The sequence below is a fragment of the Apteryx rowi genome, unplaced genomic scaffold (assembly GCF_003343035.1).
Source record: "Apteryx rowi isolate R43461 unplaced genomic scaffold, aptRow1 scaffold_99, whole genome shotgun sequence".
NCBI lineage: Eukaryota > Metazoa > Chordata > Aves > Apterygiformes > Apterygidae > Apteryx > Apteryx rowi.
In genome coordinates this window covers 614,966-634,707 of record NW_020451304.1, presented here as the reverse complement: position 1 = coordinate 634,707, position 19,742 = coordinate 614,966, and the positions used below count along the sequence as shown (strand labels likewise).

The window sequence follows — 19,742 nt, the reverse complement described above, 5'->3', positions numbered from 1 at the left end:
CAGTCCGGCCCCGAGGTGGGCAAGGACACGGTGCTGGACAGGGTCTCTGGCAGTTTGGGGGTAATGGGGCTGGATGGAGCAGCCCCTTCCCAGCTGCGCAGCCCCTGTGCGATGCACGGGAAGGAGACGTGGCCATCGCAGTGGAGATGGTGGCCATGGGCACCTGGTGTGGGATACGGCTCCCCGTCCAGCCGCCCTCGCGCTGGCCTGGCAGAAGCTCTGGAGGCGGCAGGATTGCGGTGTCGGGGCTCTGCTGTCTCCCCGGCCCTGCGAGGGGCTGCAGGCCTGGGCTGCTGAGGGCTAGATCCTGCCCGGCACTGAGTTCTGGATGGGGACGGGGGCAGCGCGAGTCCCCAAGCTTGTGCCTGGTGACATCTCTGAGCTTGCACCTTGCAGGGCCCCTGCGTGCCGGGGGCACTGCGGGCAGGCAGAGGCTGTGCTGGGGCAGGGGTGCGGGCAGGGTCACCCCTGTGTCCCAGCCGGCTCCACCGGAGCAGAGGCGACAAGGGCCGGGGCAGGCCGGGGAGATGTGGAGGGGCACCCAGCACCCCAGCGCATCCCCAGGCCTGGCAGGAGCCCCCGAAGGGCCGTCCCTGCGCCCTCGCCCCGACCGGCAAGGCCAGCGCGGTCCCYGAGGACCAGCCTGCACCCCAAGGGGCCGGGGGAGCTTCGGCCGCTGCCGCGCGGCCGGGCCTCCTGCTCGAACGGGGAAGCGGTTAACGGCCGCGGCGGGGCTGAGCAGCCTGTCCGAGGCCGCGGCGGGTGGGCGGCGCGGCGAGAGTTAAACGCGTGGGGGCCGCCGGGGGGGCCTGCCTTTGAGTCACTTCCTCGGAGGGGGAGGGAGGCTTTTGGGGCTGCCGAGCCGCCGCGCAGCGCGCCAGCCTGGCTCACACCCTGGAAGATGAGCCCTGCCTGCTCGCTGCTGCGCAGCCGGAGCAGCGCTCGCCTCTGCGCGCTGAGCCGCCCCGGGCACCGCTAACTGCCCTCCCGCCGCAGCGGGGATGCCGGTGCTCTCCTAAGGCAGCCGGGGCCGTGCCCGGGCCCTCCCGTTGGCCCTGCCGGGGGATCCCTGCTGTCTTGCGTGGCYGGAGCCGAAGCGGTCGCGATGACGGACGTGCTGGTGCAGCCGGACTGCAGCCCCGGCTCCGTGTGCGAGCGCCTGGAGCATGGCTGCCTGGAGCGTATCGAGGAGCCCGACGGCAAGCGCCCCTCCAACACGGGCGCCCGCCTCTGGGGCAGGGTGCGCAGCAAGCTGCTCCGGCAGAAGGTGCCTCTCCGGGGCTCGGGGGACGGAGCGGGCGGCCGGGGGGCGGTCGTGGCGTGCACCCCGCCGGGTCCGTGCCYGGCTTCCCTGGTCTGGTTTACCCGGTGGCTTTTTGGCTGGTGGCTTTGCTTGCAGGGGGCAAATTGGCCAGGATCTCCAACTTTGGGGGTGCCTTGGTGCCCCCTTGCCATGGGGAAAGGGCTGCGGGGCTGCTTTGGGAGCTCTCGGAAGTAGTTAGTCCCTGGGTGCTTGTTGTCTCTCCCCCTCTCCCRGGCTCTCCCCCTTTACGGGCTGGGGGCAGCCGCGTCCCCGGAGCGGCTGGTTGGTTTGGTGGCGGGGTGCCCCGGGGCTGGCCGCGTGGGGTGCAGCACCCTGGCAGCGCGAGGGCAGCGGGGARGAGATGTGGCCTCACGTGGCGCGTCCAGGCAGGGCGAGGGGTGGGCTACCACRTCCCAGGGCCCGGCGGAGGTTGGGGAGCGCGGGGGCACGGCTGCGCCCTGGGGGGGAGCCCCCTGCCCGGCCGCGGCCGTYGGCCGGCTCTGCCGCGGGGCTCGCAGGGGAGGCAGCGCCGCTTGCRGGCTCCCGGGGAGCCAGAGCACCCAGCGCCCGCCTGCCGGGTCCCAGGATGGGCGATAGGTGCCGCTTGTTCTGCAAAYACCCTTGGTCCGTCGCAGGCGCCTCTGGGCCCCAGCTGGTGCTGGGGTCACAGCCGCGTTGCAGCTGCGTTAGCAGGTGCTGCCCGTCTTTGGGGGAGGATGAAGTGCAGGGGTGGGCGCAGGCGGGGGTGAGGGAGGGGAAGGCAGCGTCGCAGGCTGCCCTGAAGCTCCCGTGATCTCTCACAGGGGGACGCGGGGTGCCGGGGGTCTCCCCCTGCGGATCCCCCTCCGCAGCGAGGTGCTGGCTCGGGGCTCGGCCGGGGCCGCGCGCAGGAGCTGCCCTGGCACGTGCGGGCGCAACTCGTCCGCGCTGGGGCCGCGGTTTGCTCGGAAACAGCGCTCGCCTGCTCCCCGGCGGGGCTGGCTGTGACGCAGCGGCATTAACCTCGTTTCTGTGCAGCCGCCGCTCCCGGAGCGGGGATTAAGGGGCGGCGAGGGCTGCGTTGGGAAGCCGCCCGCTGGCTGCCGTGTCAAGCCCCAGGGTGCTTTTGTTTCCCTCTGCTCCGTGATTCCTGCCCGCGGCTGCTGCTCCGGCGCAGGGGGAGCCGGGTGAGCAGGGGCTGCGCGGTCCCGAGACACCCCGCAAAGGAGCTGCGGCCTCTCCCTGCTGGGAAACGGCCCCTGTTTGTTTTTCTGGACGCGAGCAGCTGTAACGTGATGTGTAACGTGATGTGCTGAGCCCAACGGCTCTCCGGCGAGCGCTCCCAGCCCCACRCGTCCTGCCGCAGCCAGCAGCTTCCCCGCCGACCCGTTTGCTGCCCAGCCGGGGGGCCCCGAGGCTGCAGGGGAAGCGCCGGCGCTCGGCCCCGGCAGGACGGTCGAGCCCTCCGCGTGCTCCGTCTGCGGCCCCAGCAGGTCTGCGCATGGCTCCCGCGAGGGCTCCTGGCGTGCCGCGGGCACGCGCCGCTTCTCAGGTTGCCGTCAGCCGGGGCTGCGAGCTGCCACTTTTTTGGGGCCGCGCTTTGTCGGCAGCATTGTTGGCTGCTGCGGGGGCCGCTTGGCCCCCGCGGCGCGGAGCAGCTTAGCAACCGCCTGGTTCCCTAGCGAAGGAGCCGCCGGTGCCGCCGCGGCGGGGGGGAGCACCCCCTTGCCCGCCGGAGCCGGCGTGGGCAGGGGCGCGTGTGGGTGCAGCCGGGGCCGGGGGCGCCTGCGGGAGCTGTGCTGATAGGATGGGATGCTCCGGCTGTAGCGGCTCCCCTGGGATTCGGCACCCGGGGTGGCGCAGGGCCTGCCGGGCGCGGGTCTGCCCTAGCGGAGACGGTCTCGCCGGCTGAGTCACCGGTTTGCTCATGATGGCTTTGCCCAGGGCTGATGCGCTGGGTGACCTCATGGGTGTGAGGAAGGGACGTGCCCAGCCTGGCAGCCCCTGCCCTGCTGCGGCGTCCTGCTGCTCGGGGCCTTGGAGAGCCGCCGCGAGGGTTTGGAGCCGGCTGAGGTCATTGCCGGCTCCTCACCCAGGAGCCCCGGGGAGTCAGCGGTGCAGCAGCCCGGCTCGGCCCCAGCCCGGCCCGGCCCRGCTGGCAGCGGCTGTACCTGTCTCGGCACAGCGGGGCTCCCGCTGCCCATGCAGGAGCTGTGTCAGCAGCCCACGGCCCGGAGGTGCTTTGAGGACAAAATCCGAGGAAGTGGCCTCATCTCCTTCGAGTCCAGCGTCCGGCTGTGCACAGGACAAGCAGCAGGCACGGACGGCGGGGGAGAAGGCTTGTGGTGTCCCTCTGCCCTCGGCGCCTCCCCAGGGCGCAGGAAGCCCTGCAGGGCTGCCGGGATGCTCGTCTCTGGCCACRCCGCCGCCTCGCCCTCGGGGCCGAGGGGCCTCGTCTTGCAAGCAAACACCTGCAGACGATTTGGCAAAACAGGATGACTGCAAATGTTTGTGGGCCGCAGCCTGGAGCAGGGGGTGTTTCGCGTCGCCTTGGATGAGAACTGCATCGCAGCACAGTCTTGGTGCCAGCCTGGACATGGATGCCCCATTGCTGAGATGCAGGAGCGAGCAGCTCCGGAGAGGGACCGGTCACCCGGCCGAGACGTTTGCCCCGGCACAGGCAGATGTTTGAAGCCGACTAAGCCCAGGGGGCCTGGAAGCACCTCTGAACACCTTGTTCAGCATCCGGCACAGAGCTGCTGCGTGGGGCCTGATCCGTGTCCACACCTGGACGAGGTTGGGCAGCTCTCCCGGCTCCAGCAGGGACGCGCTGGGCACTGACACAACGCCAGGACTGTGACAGCAGCATGTCACCGTGCTGTCTCGCACGCCGCTGGCACGGGCGCTGTTTCCCCTGGGGCACCATGCCTGAGGCCAGCAAGGAGGTTCCCCCCGCCGGGTCTGGGACGTCCCCGGGGCGTGCGCGAGCACTGCGGCTCCCTCTGGTCGAGGGAAGGCAGGCGGTGGCGGTGCCTGAGCCCGGGCGTTCGCCGCTCCCAGTGCCGCGTGGGCAGGAGGTAGCTCCGGTGCATCCCACGTCCCTCCCACATGCGGAGCCGAAGCGTCGGCCGCGGCTTTGCTTCCTGCGGGGATCTGGCAGCGCAGCGGTGCTGCCGCCCGTGCCAGGGGACGGGGCAGAGCAGGCCGGGCTCGAGCAGCGCCGGGGCCGGGCCTCAGCTCGGTGCCCACGTGCTGGGCAGAGCCGCCTCCGGGCCCTGCGGGTCGCAGGGACCTGCCCAGGCTGCGAGGGGGCTCGGGCCAGCTCCGACTGGGGCAGCAATGACTATCGGAGGGCTATCGGAGCTCRGGGGACCACGGGATGGGGACGGGAAGACGTGCGTGTTGTTTCCGATTAACCTCGCGTTGCAGAGCGGGGAGGCCCGGAGCCGCCCTCACCGGCGTGTGCTCCTGCCCCGGCGGGGGGACGGCGGGCAGCTTCCCTGCCGCCGCCGGGGCTCGCGGGGCCGGGCGCTCCGTTCCTCACCCGTGAGGCTGTGCCGCGGAGCCAGGCTGCGTGGCGGTGCCGCGAACGGGCTGCGCGGGGAGAAGCGGTGGGTGCCACGGGCTGGGGACAGGCGCGTGGGACCTGGGAGCAGGGTGCTCCCACCCGGAGGGTCTCAGGCCCCGCCGTGCCGGGGGAGGCTGTGGCTGTGCCGTGCGGGCCCTGGCGTTCCCCGTGGCGGCCGGCACGCCGTGGGAGGCTCTGCCCCGTGATGGAGGAGGGACACGGGGGACTCAGAGTGGCAGGGCTGGAGTTGGCTTCGGGCTGGCTGCAGCTTCGTGATCCCTGCGTGCAGACCTGCTGCGGGGCCCCACGGGAACCCAGGGCAGCGGTAGCCTTCCTCCCACTCCCCCTCCTCCTCCTCTTCTCCCCCGCCGCAGGGCTCGGCGGGCAGGGGGGCGGCGCAGGGCTCGCCTGGGCTCTCCCGTGCGCTGGGGCGCCGGCGAGGAAACCACGTCAGGAGACATTCCTGGGCCACGCGCTGGAAACCGCAGCTGGTTCACGTGGCACCGGGGCCGAGTGCCCGGCACTTGCGCTCACCGCCGCTCAGCCAGGCCCGGGGCTCGCGGGGACGGCGCCGGGCTCGGCAGGCTGCCGTGGCTCGGCCAGCCCGGGCTCTGCTTGCAGCAACTGCGGGGGCCCTTTTGCTGGCCCAGCCTGTCCCTTCCCCTTCCCGGAGGGGACATTAGAGCCGGGCTCTGCCTTGCTGCCCACACACTGCCTGCGCTGTGCATTATGTGGATCGATGGGGACGGATCGATGCCACCAGCTGGGGACCAAAAGCCTCGGAAGGCAGCTGGAGCGAGGGCCAGTGCAGCTGCTGCGGTGCCCCGTGCCCTTAGGCAGGAGCAGAGCCCTGGTCCTTGTCCCCGCGGGAAGGAGAGCCGGTGCCACGCAGCCGTCCTGACGTGAGCGGTCTCCCTCGCCCTGGCTCCGCTCCCTGGGTCCAGCCCCTGGGGCTGCGCCGGCACTCGCAGCTGGAGCTCGTCATCCGTCCCTGTGGCTGAGCCCCGCTGCCCGGCCCCTCGGGGGGCTGCAGTCACTGCTGTCACCTCCAGCTGGGTCCCACGTCACCGGGGACTGGGGCAGCTCTGCGCGCCCTCCGGCCAGGCGCTGGGCTGGGGGCGCTGGGCCTCCGGCTGCGGCCACGCTGCGCCCGCGTCAGCCCAGCCCCGTGCACCTGCCGCGGCACGTGTCCGGGGCCTTGGGAACGCCAGAACCTCGGCTGCAGCGGGCCGGGCCCAAGGGAAGCGAAACAGAGTCCCCCGCTAGCCCGAAAGCCAGAAATAGCGGAGCCCGTCATTCCCAGGGGTTATAAATAGCCTTGGCTATCGGAAGATGTTGTTTTTCTGCATGGAAAATGCTGCCCTAGTTCTATTTCATTAATCTGCCTCCAGAAATAGTCGTGATTCTTGGAAGTTTCTTGCTGCTTGGGTCTGTGCTGAACAGTTGTCTCGTGGGGGCTCGGTGGGGGCTTTATGCTGCCCCGTGGGGCAGGTGGAGAGGAAGGTCTCCATCCCCCCATGTSCTTAGGGGAGAAGGTGTCTGGTGTGCGAGACCATCTGCAGACCAAGGGCTTCAGCGGCCGGTGAAGAGGCCCTGGGGCACGTGGGGCTGGGGCAGGCAGCGGGGCCGGCGCGGGGCTGCCGGCCTGGGGGAACCTCACGCGCCTCTCTCCCTGCAGCTGGACCCGCAGGCTGTGCAGACCAAGAACTGGCACATGGACGTGATTGAGATGAACGGGGTAAGCGGGGCCGAGGGGGGACCCAAAGCCCTTCCCTGCCGTGGCAGCRGGAGGGGAGTCGCTGGCTCCTTCCCTTCGCGGGGTGCGGAGGGTGGACGGGGGCCGTACCGAGGGCTCGCGCATCACGGAGGTGCGGGCCGGGGCCCGCCTGTGTCTCCCGCAGATCAAGGTGGAGTTCTCCATGAAGTTCACGAGCAGGGACATGAGCCTGAAGAGGACCCCGTCCAAAAAGCAGACTGGTGTCTTTGGAGTCAAAATCAGCGTCGTGACAAAGTAGGTCTGGGCCTGGGGGCGGCTGGCCTGTTCCTGTTGCTACGAGCCGCGGGGTCTGGGGACTCGGGGGACTGCTCTGTGCTCGCGGTGTGTCCCCTGCCTCAGCCGGGCCCGGCTCCGCGAGCGCAGGGGCCTGGCCAGCGCTGTTTTTGCTCTCTGCTTGGGGCTGGCCCCTTCCCTCGCCCGCCCCGTCCCTGYGGCCGTGCGCGCGGATCCCGCCTGGCTCGGGGCTCGCAGGGCTGYGCTGGCCGCGGCGGGGTCCCGGGACCCCGTGCTCACACCTCCGCTTTCTGAGCCAGGCGCGAGCGCTCCAAGGTGCCTTACATCGTGCGCCAGTGCATCGAGGAGGTGGAGAAGAGGGGCATCGAGGAGGTCGGCATCTACCGGATCTCCGGGGTCGCCACAGACATCCAGGCTTTGAAGGCGGTCTTTGATGCAAGTGAGTGGCCTGGCGGGTCTCTTCCCTTCTCCTCTGCGGGCAGCCGCGTCGCTCTGGGAGGGTTCGCAGGCTCTGCTGAGCCTGCAGGGCTGTCGCTCGCCGGTTGAGCTYGGCAGAGCTTGAGGTTAAAGCAGAGCTTCAGAAAGCACGTGGGCGAGGGGCCGCGTTGGCCGAGCCCCCCAGGCCCGAGCCCCGCGTCGAGAGCCCTGCTGGCTCCCCTCCAGCCGCTTCCCGTGACACCCGGCCCTGCAAGCTGGGGTCTGGCACCGTGCGTGTACAAAACGTGCAGATGTGCCCAGATGTGCCCAGAAAGGGGCTTAGGGGCAAGGACGAGGTGGTGGCTGGAAGAGCTGAGAGGTCTCAGCTGGGCGGCCGGGCCGAGGCTGCTGGAATTGCCGACCTGCGGCGGCGCAGCAGCGAGGGGCGCGCGCCTGCCGGGCTCGCGCGCTGGCCTCCCACCGGCGCGAGGGCGGCCGCCCCTGCCCCGCCAGCCCCCGCGAGGCATCCCGGCAGCCTTGCTCTGCCCTCACCTATTTTCGGTAGTGTTTGTGTGTTGCGCTCTCTGATCTGCCTCCACGCCTGGCCGGCTCCGGGGGAGACACTGAGTCAGGGAAATGTTGCAAATGGATTTGCAAATTGTTCCGCGTGCCGTTGCCTGGGCAGGCCGGAGCCGCTCGGCGGTTCCCATGCCCAGCGTGGCTAAGTGCCGCTCGCTGCCGCGGGCAGGAGCTGGGTTAACGCTCACGTTAGTCCACGCATCCCTCTTCCYGGGGCTCAGCAGACCCGGAGGGCTCTCGGTGCGTCTCTGAGTGCCAGCCCCGAGCAGGTGACAGGGCTGCGGACCCGGCTGTGCTGTCCCTGCTCCCCCAGCCGCGAGCCTGCTCGGATCGGCTGGGGTGACGCAGGTGTCTGAGAGCAGAGGCAAAGGTGTCACGCGTGGGTGCTCTCTGGACAGATAACAAGGACATCCTTGTGATGCTGAGCGACATGGACATCAATGCCATCGCTGGCACGCTGAAGCTGTACTTCCGGGAGCTGCCCGAGCCTCTCCTCACTGACAGACTCTACCCCGCGTTCATGGAGGGGATCGGTGAGTGTTTGGGGATGAGCAAGGCTTGGGTGGCCAAGCACTGCTCTGTTTGGCATCGCCTGCCCTGAGGCTGGAGACTCCCCAGGGTCCTTCCCTGCACGGCCCAGGCTCCGCAGGCTGCCGGGCAGCGTCCCGGCTGCCCCTGGCCCTGGGATCGTGGTGCGGCTCCCCGGGGTCCAGGCAGAGCCCYGCGGGTCAGGGCTGGCTGCAGTGAGGAGTCCAGTCCCACTGCTTCGGAGGCGCCAGCTGCCCGCCTGGGACAGGCACCCTTGCYAGTGCCGTTGCTGGAGGCTGGGCACCCCTTGGGGCACCCGGGGACCTCTCCTGGCAGTGGGTTTAGTGCGAGACTTGCTGGTATTCCACCGCCTGCCCCRTGACATCCAGCCGCTCGCGTGCGCCTGTTTAATGCTCCAGTGACCCAAGTGCAAGGTTTTGGCAACGCGCTCTGAGCTCTCTCTCCTTGTCGCCAGCCCTCTCAGATCCTGCTGCCAAGGAGAACTGCATGATGCACCTTCTCCGCTCGCTGCCTGACCCCAATCTCATCACTTTCCTCTTTCTGCTGGAGCACTTGAAAAGGTAACAGCTCGGCCCTCTGAGCAGAGCAAGCGGCAGCTCCCAGGGCCTGCCCGGCACAGGCGGGACGCGTGCAGGACAGGCCCGTCTCCCTGCCTTGCCGTGGGGCTGGGGACGAGAGCAGAGTCCCGTGGGCTGAGCGCGGTGCCTGCGCTCCCTGCGGCTGCGGGCTGCTCCCTAATGGGAGGCGRATGGTGCTGCGCTGGTGCAGCGTGGGGCTGCGGGCGGGCAACCAGGGCCGGCCGCAGCAGCTGTTTTGGGCAGGCTGCAGCGTGGCCCTTGGCCTCTCCCAGCTCCTCCGAGAGGTGCAGGGCCTGGGATAGCACTGTGGGACAGCCAGGGTGAAGACTGGGAGCTGCCAGGCCCAGGACGTGTTTGTGGGCTGCAGTGTGGCCCTAGAGAGTCTGCTCTGGGGCGCTTTGGTGCTGGCTGGCTGCAGCCCAGATGTGTGCCCAGCCCCAGATGTGTGCCCAGCCCCATCGCCCTGGGCTCTGGTGCGTTCGTGGGGAGCAGTGGCCAGGCCTCGTGGGCTGCAGTTTGTTCAGGCTCGGACACTGTGAGTCCCTTTGGCTGATGTTGGTGTTCTCCTCAGGCTTCCCGTGGCTCCTCTCCATGGGCCCTGTGGGATCCTGGAGGGATCCTGGGGCAGTTCTGCGTAGCACAGCCCCACAGAGCAGCCCCAGGGGTCCTGGGGACACCGCTGATGGTGCCAGCGGGGACCCTGCAGTGCGGCTGARCGAGACCGCTCGTGCAGGTCTGCTCTGCAGGCCACACACGTCCTTTGGCAAGACGCAGCTTTGGCTGCCTCGGCCCAGCTGTGCAGCTGGTCAGATGAGCTCTTCACAGGGACCAGCTGGCCTCGGTGCAGGAGGAGGTGTCRGCTTGGGGCTGTGCGATGTCACCCTTAGCAGGAAAACTGAGTGTCACGTCCCTTCCCACCACTCCTGGCCCCTGCAAAACAAGTCGCAATAATTCCTGTAACTTGCCTGCAGCACGCGGCCAAGCCCCAGGGATGCTCCYGCTCCGTGGCAATGCCCCTGTGCTGCACGGAGCTGCTGGTGCTGGGCGAGTACAGCAGTGTGTGGTTTGCCAAGTGGTCCCAGTGGCTGTATCCCTAGCTGTGCTCCCATGCCTGCTCCATCTTGGCTGAGCCTGGCTCYGTCTGCAGCTGGGAGAGACCATCCGAGCCTGGGGAAGGGCAGTTCTGGGGTCCCAAACCCTGTAGAGGGCACAGGGCTGTCACAGGGCCACAGTCCTGCAGGCAGGACCYGGCCAGAGAGCTTGCCTTGAGTCTGGGAACAGCACTCGCGGCTCGTGTTACTTGCATCATGAAACGTTTTTCTCTGGTTTGGCTAAAACCAAACAGAAAAAGTGATTGCTGCTGGCGGYGGGGGAGGAAAATCCATTCGGTTTCCATCCTGAGAACCGGGCACAGCCAGTTCCCACATCTGCTCCCCTGGCCGGGGCTCAGCGTGCAGCCTGTGCCGGGGGAGCACAGCTGTCTCCTAACATGGCAATGTTGTGGCCCTGGTTCCCTTGGTGAGGGCTGGCTGCGGTCCAGCGGGGCTGGAGGGGGTGGGAGCGTTTGGGGGAGTAGGGGCAGAGAGGCCCGGGCTGGTGCAGAGCTCCCCGTACCCTTCGGGGGCTCGGGAAGGGCGGCGGCTCGGCAGCACATAAGCAAGCGAGGGTTTGGTCACTGCCACATCACAGCCGGGGCTCGCAGCCAGGCCCGGCCGGCTCCCRCGGAGGCCGGGGAGGGGGCAGAGCTGCCTGCCCTGCACCTGGTTTTGCCGGGGGCTCTGAAGGGCGACTGCAAGCAGCAGCTGCCCCGCAGGGGCTGGTAGCCGGGAGAAGGGAGGTGAGCGCTCGTCCCCCCGTGGCCGCGTTGCTCTGGGAGACCAGCGTTAGGATCTCCCCCTGCTCTCTCTCCCCACCCTGCAGGGTAGCTGAAAAGGAGCCCATCAACAAAATGTCACTCCACAACTTGGCCACAGTCTTTGGGCCAACACTGCTGAGACCTTCGGAGGGGGAGAGCAAAGGACACCTCACCCTGGCCTCYGACATCTGGTCGCATGATGTGATGGCCCAGGTGAGGCTGCGCGGGGTGTGCTGGCCGTGCAGGGACGCAGCCCCCACCGACACCGCCCTGCCCTGGCCACTCGCTGACACTCGCACGTGGTCCCAAGGCAAGGAGGGAAGCGGCCCCTGCGGTGCTGGGGCAGGCCCAGGACCCTGCTGCACCCTCGCACCCAGTCTGTGATGCTGTGGCTCACGCTTTCCCCTCTGCTCACACACGCAGGYTGCAAGATGAACCTGCTGCCTGTCACCGGCTGGGCTGACACGGAGCTCCCCACAAAGCGCTGTCCCTTGGGGCGGCGCTGGGATGTGGCCTTGTCCTCCCAGCTCGCTCACTGGCCCCATCCCGGCAGTGTGGCTGCCAGCAACATGCATGGGCCTGGCTGCAGGGGCTTGAACGCTTGTCCCYGTGCACAGGCCTGGGACCGCGGGGACTCTGCGACCGAGAGCAGAGCACAGGCTTGCGGGCGCAGTGCTGCTGCAGGCTCACAGGTGCCACTGCAGGTTGCACTAGCCCAGGCCCTCCGGACACTCACGGGAAGCGGTGGGAGGCTGGAGAGGAGGGTTTTGCCTGCCTGTCTGTGTAGACTTGTCCTTCGCTGGAAATGGCAGTGCAGAGACAAACCCTGGCCCTTTCCAAACACCCTCCRCTTGCCTCCCACAGGTCCAGGTCCTCCTCTACTACCTGCAGCATCCTCCCATCTCCTTCACTGAGCTGAAGCGCAACACACTTTACTTCTCCACGGACGTGTAGCCTGCAGGGGGAAGGCACCAGCCGCGAACACTCCCAGCCTCCCTGCTGGGGGACACGGACTGGCTCGCAGCCCCCCCAGGGAGAACAGCCTGGACCCAGGATGGTGCCRCCTGCAGTTCCTGTACAATCGCATACCGGTGGCCCGGTCTTGCCCCAGGCGCCGTGCCCCCCCTGTAAAGTAGTTGTGTCTTATGTCCCTTCTTGTGTTCAGGAATTGTTTTTATGTATATTTGTTCAACGGAAGAGGTAGAGACTGCAAACGGCTGTGGACACAGGCTTTCCCCTCGGCTAGTTTTCTCCTGGATTCCTTTCTGCCCTCTAACAACTACCAAGCATCCTCACATCTTGCCCAGCTCGAAGACTGCAGCAGCCCATGAGTGCCTGTTTCTCTGCCCAGCTCGCCTGCCCCATGCCTGCATGTGCAGCACCGGCTCGCTTCGGAGGCTGGGAGCTCCAGGGCTTCCCTCCCCAGTGACAGTGACGACCAGCTCCCTTTTGGCTTGCTGCCTGCGCAAACGTTGGACCCTGCGCCTGGACCCTGCTCTGCCCTGAGCAAACCTGTGATCACGAGAGCACAGGAGCAGGATGCTGCATCCTCCTCACCACGTCTCTTCCGGGTGCTTTCAGGCCAGTTCCCCTATAGCCCTTGCGTGTGCTTTGCCTGTGTGCGTGTAGCATGGTGGTTACTTCCCCTCTCTGTTTCTCCTCTCCCGAGCAGCGTTCTGGGGTAACCCGCTATTCCAAGGCTGGAACAAGAGGTGCTGTGTTGGTCCTGAACCATGGCAGGCTCAAGGGAAGGCCAACAGGGCCAGATCTGCTCCTTCTGGCCACAGGCTGACCCCAGACCTGTGTTCTGGCCCATGACCATCAGGGCATGAAGGCTAAAAATTTCTCCAACAAGCCCTAGTGAGGAAGGGAACAGGGTTTAGGCCTTGTTCTTGCCAAGCAAGAGGATGCGTCCCTGCCATTTCTGTACGTCCGTATCTCTGCCTTAGCTGTGCGCACATGCTCCTCTCCAGCCAAGCACTGCCAAAAGGGTTACTGACTCCTGGGCACAAAAACCCGCTGCAGCCTCTTGCTGCAACCCAGCGGAGCGGCCTGCCATGGCCACTAGAAAGGGAAAGCTTCTTTACCCTCCTTGGCYGTTCCCTGCTGCCCTGAGCACCAGGCAAACGGCAACAACTGGCTCTGCCTCGGTGCTAGTTGGGCTGCTGGAGGCAAGTGCTATTTATGCTCCAATTGCCCAGCGACCCAGCCTGAGCTGGGTCCCCCGTTCAGGGGGCCCGGAGGAGGGAAAGCCTTTGGATGCTCTATTTGGCTTGGCCCTCGGTACTGGAGGCAGAAGTGGTTCTTTTGCTCTCTTTCGCACCAAGCAGTCGCTGCTGGGTCAGGCATGCCCGGCTGGGTCAGTTCCATTTTAGTTAACAGCGCCAGCTCTTGCCCCGAAGGCTGACGGCTGGAGCTGTCAAGCAGCGTGCCAAGGCAGTACAGCAGCTTGCTTGCACTGGCCACCAGGCTCTGCTCCGGCCGCCTGTGCGCTTGGCTCCCGTTATGTCCCCACCCTCCCATGCTTACAGGTAGGTGSTGGTACCTGTTGGGACACAAATCCTCTCGCTCTGTGAGCCGAGTCTGTGTTCTTGTGGGAAAAGCCCCCTCCGCAATCGCGTTGGCCCTGCACTCTCCTGTGCCAAATGGAGATGGACCAGAAGTGACCAAGCGTATCCCTGCTTACAGCAGCGTTGCTTTTACCCATCTGACTAACAGACTGTTCCAGGTAGAGCCCATCCGCGTTCCACCRAAGCACCAGGTGTGTCCCAAGCCCACCTCCCCGGGGAAGGTGGCACCTGCCAGCCCCGCACCAGCAACGCAACTAAAGGAGCGGAGGCCTTTCGGTCCCCCTCTAAAGGGCTCACACACTCCAGACCCTACTCCTCTTGACTACCAGCTAAACAGAAGGGAAACAGCATTGCAGAAAATAACCAGGCGTCTTTCTTGGCCCTGGACCCAGTAAGGAGGCTGAGTTTTAGATCCAACCGCACAAGGGATCCCTGTGTGTCTGACTTGTTACATGTATCCAAGTCTCTGTCCATGATAGTGTCATTCCAGATGGAGACTCTCTACAGCCAATCCTCCCCCCCCCGCACGTCGGTGGCTGGAGGCCTGGTCCACGCAGCCCTGGCACAACAGGCTGCGGCCGTCCCAGCGACTGGCTTTTGTTTGTCCCTGCAGAAAGGAAAGGAGGGGGGATGGACTTTTGCAGCTACAGGTAGAATAGAACTGTTAATTAATATTTGACTTTTAAAAGTTAAGGATATATTTTTGTGTTCTGTTTCAATTTCTGTAGAGTATAAACTTTAAACGGCTGTAAACTGTGGGAAAAAAAAAAAAACATTAATAAAAATGCAAAGCCCCAACATTTGCACAAAAGAGCCCTGTGGTGTTGCTATCTGCACTAACTGATCACTGTGGCATCGTAGCTTCTCCCCCTGATGTGGAAATCTTGCTATTTTGTGTTTTGAGCCAGTGGTACAAGCACAGGCATTGTGCCAAGCAATCTTTTAAGAGAGATCTTACGGTTTGGGCTACATCCTTGCATTTCAGTACATTCTGGAGGAAAAACCTGGACTGTCTGGAGCCAGCCTGTTTAATCAGCCCAGAATTACTCAAGCTTCAAATTCAGCTGACTTGCACAGCTTCTGGCCTGAGGATACTGGACAGGCACAGCAAAGGAGAGCATGCGATTTGGAAACCTCATCTGATAGATCACATGGTGCTGTCTACGCAGGCACGAGAGACAATACGCCTCCAAACTGACCACTGACCACGTTATCAGCCAAACTACCCTGCTRGTATTGCTCTTCCAGGTAAGCAAGTGCTGTCAGTGTTCTGGGATGTCAAATCATGGATGCGCAGAATGGGAAGTGGTGGGGGGAACCCCCGTTAGGGGAGTACACTGAATCTGAAACCCCAATGCCTCTAGAACACAAGGGTGGGTATTCGCCCTTGCAGAGTGGCTTAAGGAAGGTTAAAACCATTCTAAACAATTCTGAGTTTAAAAGTTATTCCCTGAGGCCTGACAACAGAGCTTTTAGCGTTTGGTTATAAGAGCAAGATACCTAACATGAGCGCAAATCAAAAAAGGAGCAGTTCCCTGAGCTCAGACAGGTGTTTTGACTTCAATATCAGTGTTTTGCAGAAATACAGCAGAAATGACTCTTTGATTTCCCCAGCGTAACACTGGGGCACTCAGGGGTGGTGCAAGAACGTCATGGGAAACAGTTCATGCGCTAAGTGAATGCCTTGCTATCAGTCCAACAGTGGTTTATTCTTACAACTCTGCTTTCTAGTCTAGCCATCAAACTGCTGGAACTAATGGTGCAAGCCTGTAGCAGTTAAAGCAGTAGCAAGATTATTGGTACTCCCACAGCGAGGTTAAATCAGGCTAGCCAAGTGGCTACAGAGAATTATACTTCTGCAACTACCTCTTTTTTTCCCCTTAAACTGTTTTGTTCATCTGCCAGTAACCACACAGTTCTAAGGCTAAGGATTCCTTTTTGCTTTTCCCTTTAAAACATGGTAAAGAAATCTGGCTCTCATCGCTGTACTTGAAATAAGACAAGTCGTACAGATGGTGGTTTGTTTTCAGTTGGTATTTTAAGAAAAGCCTGGAACAAAGTATTTCTCCACAGGATCTTACCTCTCTCCAACAGCGTAGCAAGCTGCAAACTGATAACTGTTAAACACTTGCAGCATGTTCAAATACACAGTAACCTAAACCACTGCATTTCTTTACAAAGACTCTCCTCCTGCATCTTTCAATGCTAGCAACAGAGTTAGTTAATTAAAATCAGACCCAAAGGATCTAGAAAGCTCAGAGTCCAGGCTGGATTCCTGGAAACTGACAGTCAGCTGATCCATACTGGTGATGCTGCTCATTGCGTCTGGCTTGCTCCAGCCTCACATACTCCTGCAACTCTGCCTGAAGCAGCACGCCAAGGCTCAGAGCCAGCTTATTGTTAGTCATTCAGGAAAAGCAGCCAGCGCCCTCCAGTTCGCACTGATCAGGACTCCAAAGGCAGTGGAAAGGTACGCCTGATGGTTCCTCTGCTGTGATGCAGGCTCTTACCAGCAACACTGGAACAAAAGGGAACCTTGCCCCACGGGATCCCGCTGTTACCGTAGATAGTAATCAATTGCTGCAGAGAACGCGGCAAATCCACCACATCCGATAACCCCTGCCTTCAAACCAGCTGCAATGCAAAAGGGATTGGAAAGAATGAGAAAAAATAGGAAAGATATTTTTCCTCCCATTAACTAGCTCACACTGCTGGCTTGAAGAGCTTACACCTGCAGGAACCTCATAGTCCTCTACCAGGGAAAGCTGGCACTGCCACTGCCCAAGCGGACGGGGGTAACCTGGCACATGCTGGACTTGCGTTCCCAGGGCTGGACTAGCTCGACACACTGACTAGCCTCTGTGTTGCCAAATCCCCCCCCAAGGGCTAGAAGAGAAAACTCCAGTGGTCATGGCTGATTTCAGTGCCCCCTGGGCACTGCAAGCATCTTTGTTGTTGGACAATAGATGGATAGGAAGAGCAGCTGCTGCTTTAAAAGCTCTAGGAGGAATAGGTCCAGGATAGACACAGTGTAACAAGCTCAAATAGGACCGCTTTCAAGAGCGCTTTCTTTTATTTTATGCTCTTCGGACAGCTTTTTGTTTGTTTTTTTAAGGTGAGAGAGTTTGATTTTTCTGATGAGCAGAGCAGCCCTCTTCCTACCTGCGGATTCCCTCCAGCTGTGATTACCCTCAAGGCTTCCCAGCAAGGTCCCTACTAGTGGCTGATGGACTAAAATCCCAGTGTTCCTGCTCTCATACAGTCAGGTAGAATTGCCCGTTTGATTTGATCTCGGGGAAGGGAGGGGAGCATTTTACACGCTGTTCAAGCTATCAGAGTTCCTGCCAGTGAAATACTATATATAAAGTAGAGCTCTGTTAACACAAAAGCTATAACTTCAGCAAGTTGTTCACTATGTATTTTTGGCTCCCTCCCCATGACACCATAGAAGGGTGTGGATAGCAAAGAGCATTTTTTGATTTACTTTCAAGTCACTTCTGTTGATTYTTCTCGTATCTCACTGTCCTGTATGACCAGCCTTCCCTACCCACACAAATCTTTCAAGCTGACAGGAAAGTGATGGAGATAGCAGTTCTGCCAGTTTGGAGTACTCGCTCACACTGACATCATCATAACCCCATGCAGAGAGATTTGTGTGGTGCCTTAAAAACATTGCTTGCTACTTAATCACATTACGGACTCATCACAGAAACAGCTCATAGCAGGCACTACCAACCTCTGAAGCCGATTGCTCCTCCTGTGATGCAGCCACTAATAACGCTATTCTTCCAGTCTGACTTTCCACGATACTGTGGAATTAAAAAAATCAGAGTCAAAAAGCAAATATGGAATGAACACTCAGTATCTGTGCTAATGCCAACAGATCTTAAATGCCTTTCCAGTCCCTTCTCGGCTGAAGATGTTTTTCCCTCTGTTCTCAGCAGATGGCCCCCTGCATTTTCAAATGTAAGACTTTTGGGGGCGGGAGCAGGGGAAGGAATGGGTCACTAGCAGAGGTAAGTCATATCCGTATGGTGCAATGCAGTGCTATGGCAAAGATTCTCAGGTGATCGGATACAGCCCCCAGAACACAGCACTGTGCAGAGGTGCCAGCTCAGAGATTTTTAAAGGCACTATAACCATGCGAGTGCAACACTGAGCCCGTCCACATAGCCCATTTCTCAGCACAAGCACGGGCCGTTGCACTCTGCTGACGAAGATAAACTATTTCCATAGCCAGAACATACTAATTTTTCACTGGTGCAGAGATCTCTATGTACTGCTCCACTGTGCAAGTGAATACACTTTTCTTCTAGATGAGCTAAGAAATAATTGTGCCTTTCAATTAAAAGGCAGCACTGAAATTTAAAACAGGCTAATTTTCCTATTTAAGTAAATGGCTGAGAGATTTACCAATGAGCTGCACAAGGTCATTTTTTGCTTTAGGGGCAGGATGAAAAAAGGCCTGTTACTTAAGAATTTCCATCAAAGGATCCCTTTCTACATCTGGAATTTTTATAGGTTCAAATTACCAGGTTGGAAGTCACAGACTGATGTTTTAAAGTAACAACAAGTAATTGTAGCTAGGCTTTCAACAGTAATGTTTATACTTGCCAATGCGTTCAGGCCTTGAACTGACAAGCACTTCATTATCACATGCACTTCTGCTTATTCCACCACAGAGAACAGCAGTTCTGAAGTCATGTCTCAAAGCTGAAAAGCTTTGTTGGCCAAGAAGCAGAACAAACTTTAGCCTATTACTGTCTTTGCCTCCTCCCTTTAAAGGGAAATACATATTTCTTTAGATCTACATGCAAGAAAACACTTTATAATGCTGAAGAAATCGTTACTCACAGACTCTACCAGACATTCGGTGCAGGAGAACATGGCGCCCACAATGGCGAAGTTCTTAGCATAGGATATGCCTCGCTGCCCCATGTCCTTGAGGACCTCCTTCGCGGTTGGGGTGCGATACGGATCCTTGGGATCGAACCCAACATTGGTGTCGATGCCCGCTGTGAACACGCCGAACGCRCCCCCCAGAACAAACCCTGCAGAAGACAAAAGGTATAAAAGGAGGCTCCGCTAGAGCAGGTCCCACCGGGATCGGGGCAGCTCAGGTGTGGCTCTCCCTCACCGCTGCGCGGCGGGGCCTGTCCCTTGAGGCCGCAGCCACCCTCCCCACCAGGAGGCCGGGGAAAGGCTGCGGCGCCTCTTCGCTCCCAGGACAGGGAAGGGACACGGGGGCCTGGCCGGGGGGGGGCCCCTCCTCGCCACCCCCAGCCCTTTCCTCACGGCCCAGGCCCTCCCCGCACCTCCCACGCAGGCCAGCGCCGCCTTGAAGGCGCAGCTCTCCATGGCCCGCTCCACCATCTTCTGCTCCTCGCTCTTGGGCGGGCTGGGGATGCCGCCCAGCGCGGCGGGGTCCCAGGCGCGGGGCTGCCGCCGTTCGCCCACCAGGTGCTGCAGCAGCAGGCTGTACTGCAGCGGCGGCGCCTCGGGGCCCTCGGGGGGTGGCGGTAGCGGCGCCATGGCCGGTGTCGCTCGCCCGCCCGCGGATTCAGCCCGGCGCGGCGGCGGCGGCGGTAGGGGACGCGCCGGTAACGCGCCCTAACCTTCGCCCCCTCCGCGAAGCGTCCCACGGACGTTGTAGTTCCGCTGAGGGCCGCCGGCGGCGGCGCTCTCTCGCGCGGCCAGTCCCCGAGAACTACAACTCCCAGCAGGCTTCGCGCCCCCGGGCGGGAAGGGGCGGGGTGGGCCGCGCGGAGGCTCACGGGATTGGCAGTCCCTTGGGGCYGAGAGGAGAACTACGCTACCCGGCGTGCTCTGCGGCAGCCCCCTGGCGGCCGTTAAGACCGTTACAGGTGAGGCGAGGGCTCCGGCTGCCAGAGCATCCTCGAGAAGCGGCAGCGGAGGCAGCGGCAGGTGAGCGGCGCTGGGGCAGGCCGGGGGGCCTCGCCCGGGGCAGGGCCGGGGTTGCGGGAGGGCTGAGGCGGCGCAGTGTGGGGCCGGGTCCCTCTGCCCTGGCTGAGGTGCGGGGAGGGGGTGGGAGGAACCGTGGTGTGCGCCCCCCCCCCCATCTGACTGACCGCGCCGGTACCTGTGGGGGCAACAGGTCCCAGGCCCCTATACCGGGGGGGGGGGGTTGCCAGAGCCTGTCCGGGAACGGGGCAGCCTCCCCAGTACGGTTCCTCGAGCCCTCAGGACAAGTCCGGAGCATGGTCTGCTGAGGGCGATGCAACCCAGCAGGTAATGTCCCCCCACCGTTCGTTGGGGTGGGAGCAGAGCCTGGGTGTCACCGCCATCGCCACCGCAGGGACAAAGTCCTGCCAA

The 19,742-nt window shown here is 62.7% G+C and overlaps 2 protein-coding genes across 6 annotated transcripts in view; one reads left to right on the top strand and one right to left on the bottom strand.

Moving 5' to 3' along the window:
- The window catches only part of ABR (ABR, RhoGEF and GTPase activating protein), a 74,290-nt gene extending 62,301 nt beyond the window's left edge, over positions 1-11,989 (top strand). For all 5 annotated transcript variants that reach the window (XM_026055338.1, XM_026055339.1, XM_026055340.1 and 2 more), the window contains 7 exons: positions 6,529-6,588; positions 6,752-6,861; positions 7,161-7,300; positions 8,256-8,390; positions 8,861-8,966; positions 10,905-11,052; positions 11,704-11,989. In XM_026055338.1, the coding sequence (XP_025911123.1) occupies positions 6,529-6,588; positions 6,752-6,861; positions 7,161-7,300; positions 8,256-8,390; positions 8,861-8,966; positions 10,905-11,052; positions 11,704-11,793 (789 nt within the window). In that variant the 3' untranslated portion in view covers positions 11,794-11,989. The remainder of the gene's footprint in view (positions 1-6,528; positions 6,589-6,751; positions 6,862-7,160; positions 7,301-8,255; positions 8,391-8,860; positions 8,967-10,904; positions 11,053-11,703) is intronic.
- Positions 11,990-15,102: 3,113 nt separating this feature from the next.
- TIMM22 (translocase of inner mitochondrial membrane 22) lies at positions 15,103-19,026 on the bottom strand. The gene is made up of 4 exons (XM_026055344.1): positions 18,725-19,026; positions 18,264-18,460; positions 17,146-17,218; positions 15,103-16,043 (listed from the first exon to the last, which is right to left on the bottom strand). The coding sequence occupies exons 1-4, from the start codon at positions 18,939-18,941 to the stop codon at positions 15,967-15,969; spliced, it is 564 nt and encodes a 187-aa protein (XP_025911129.1). The 5' UTR covers positions 18,942-19,026; the 3' UTR covers positions 15,103-15,966.
- Positions 19,027-19,742: the final 716 nt, after the last annotated feature.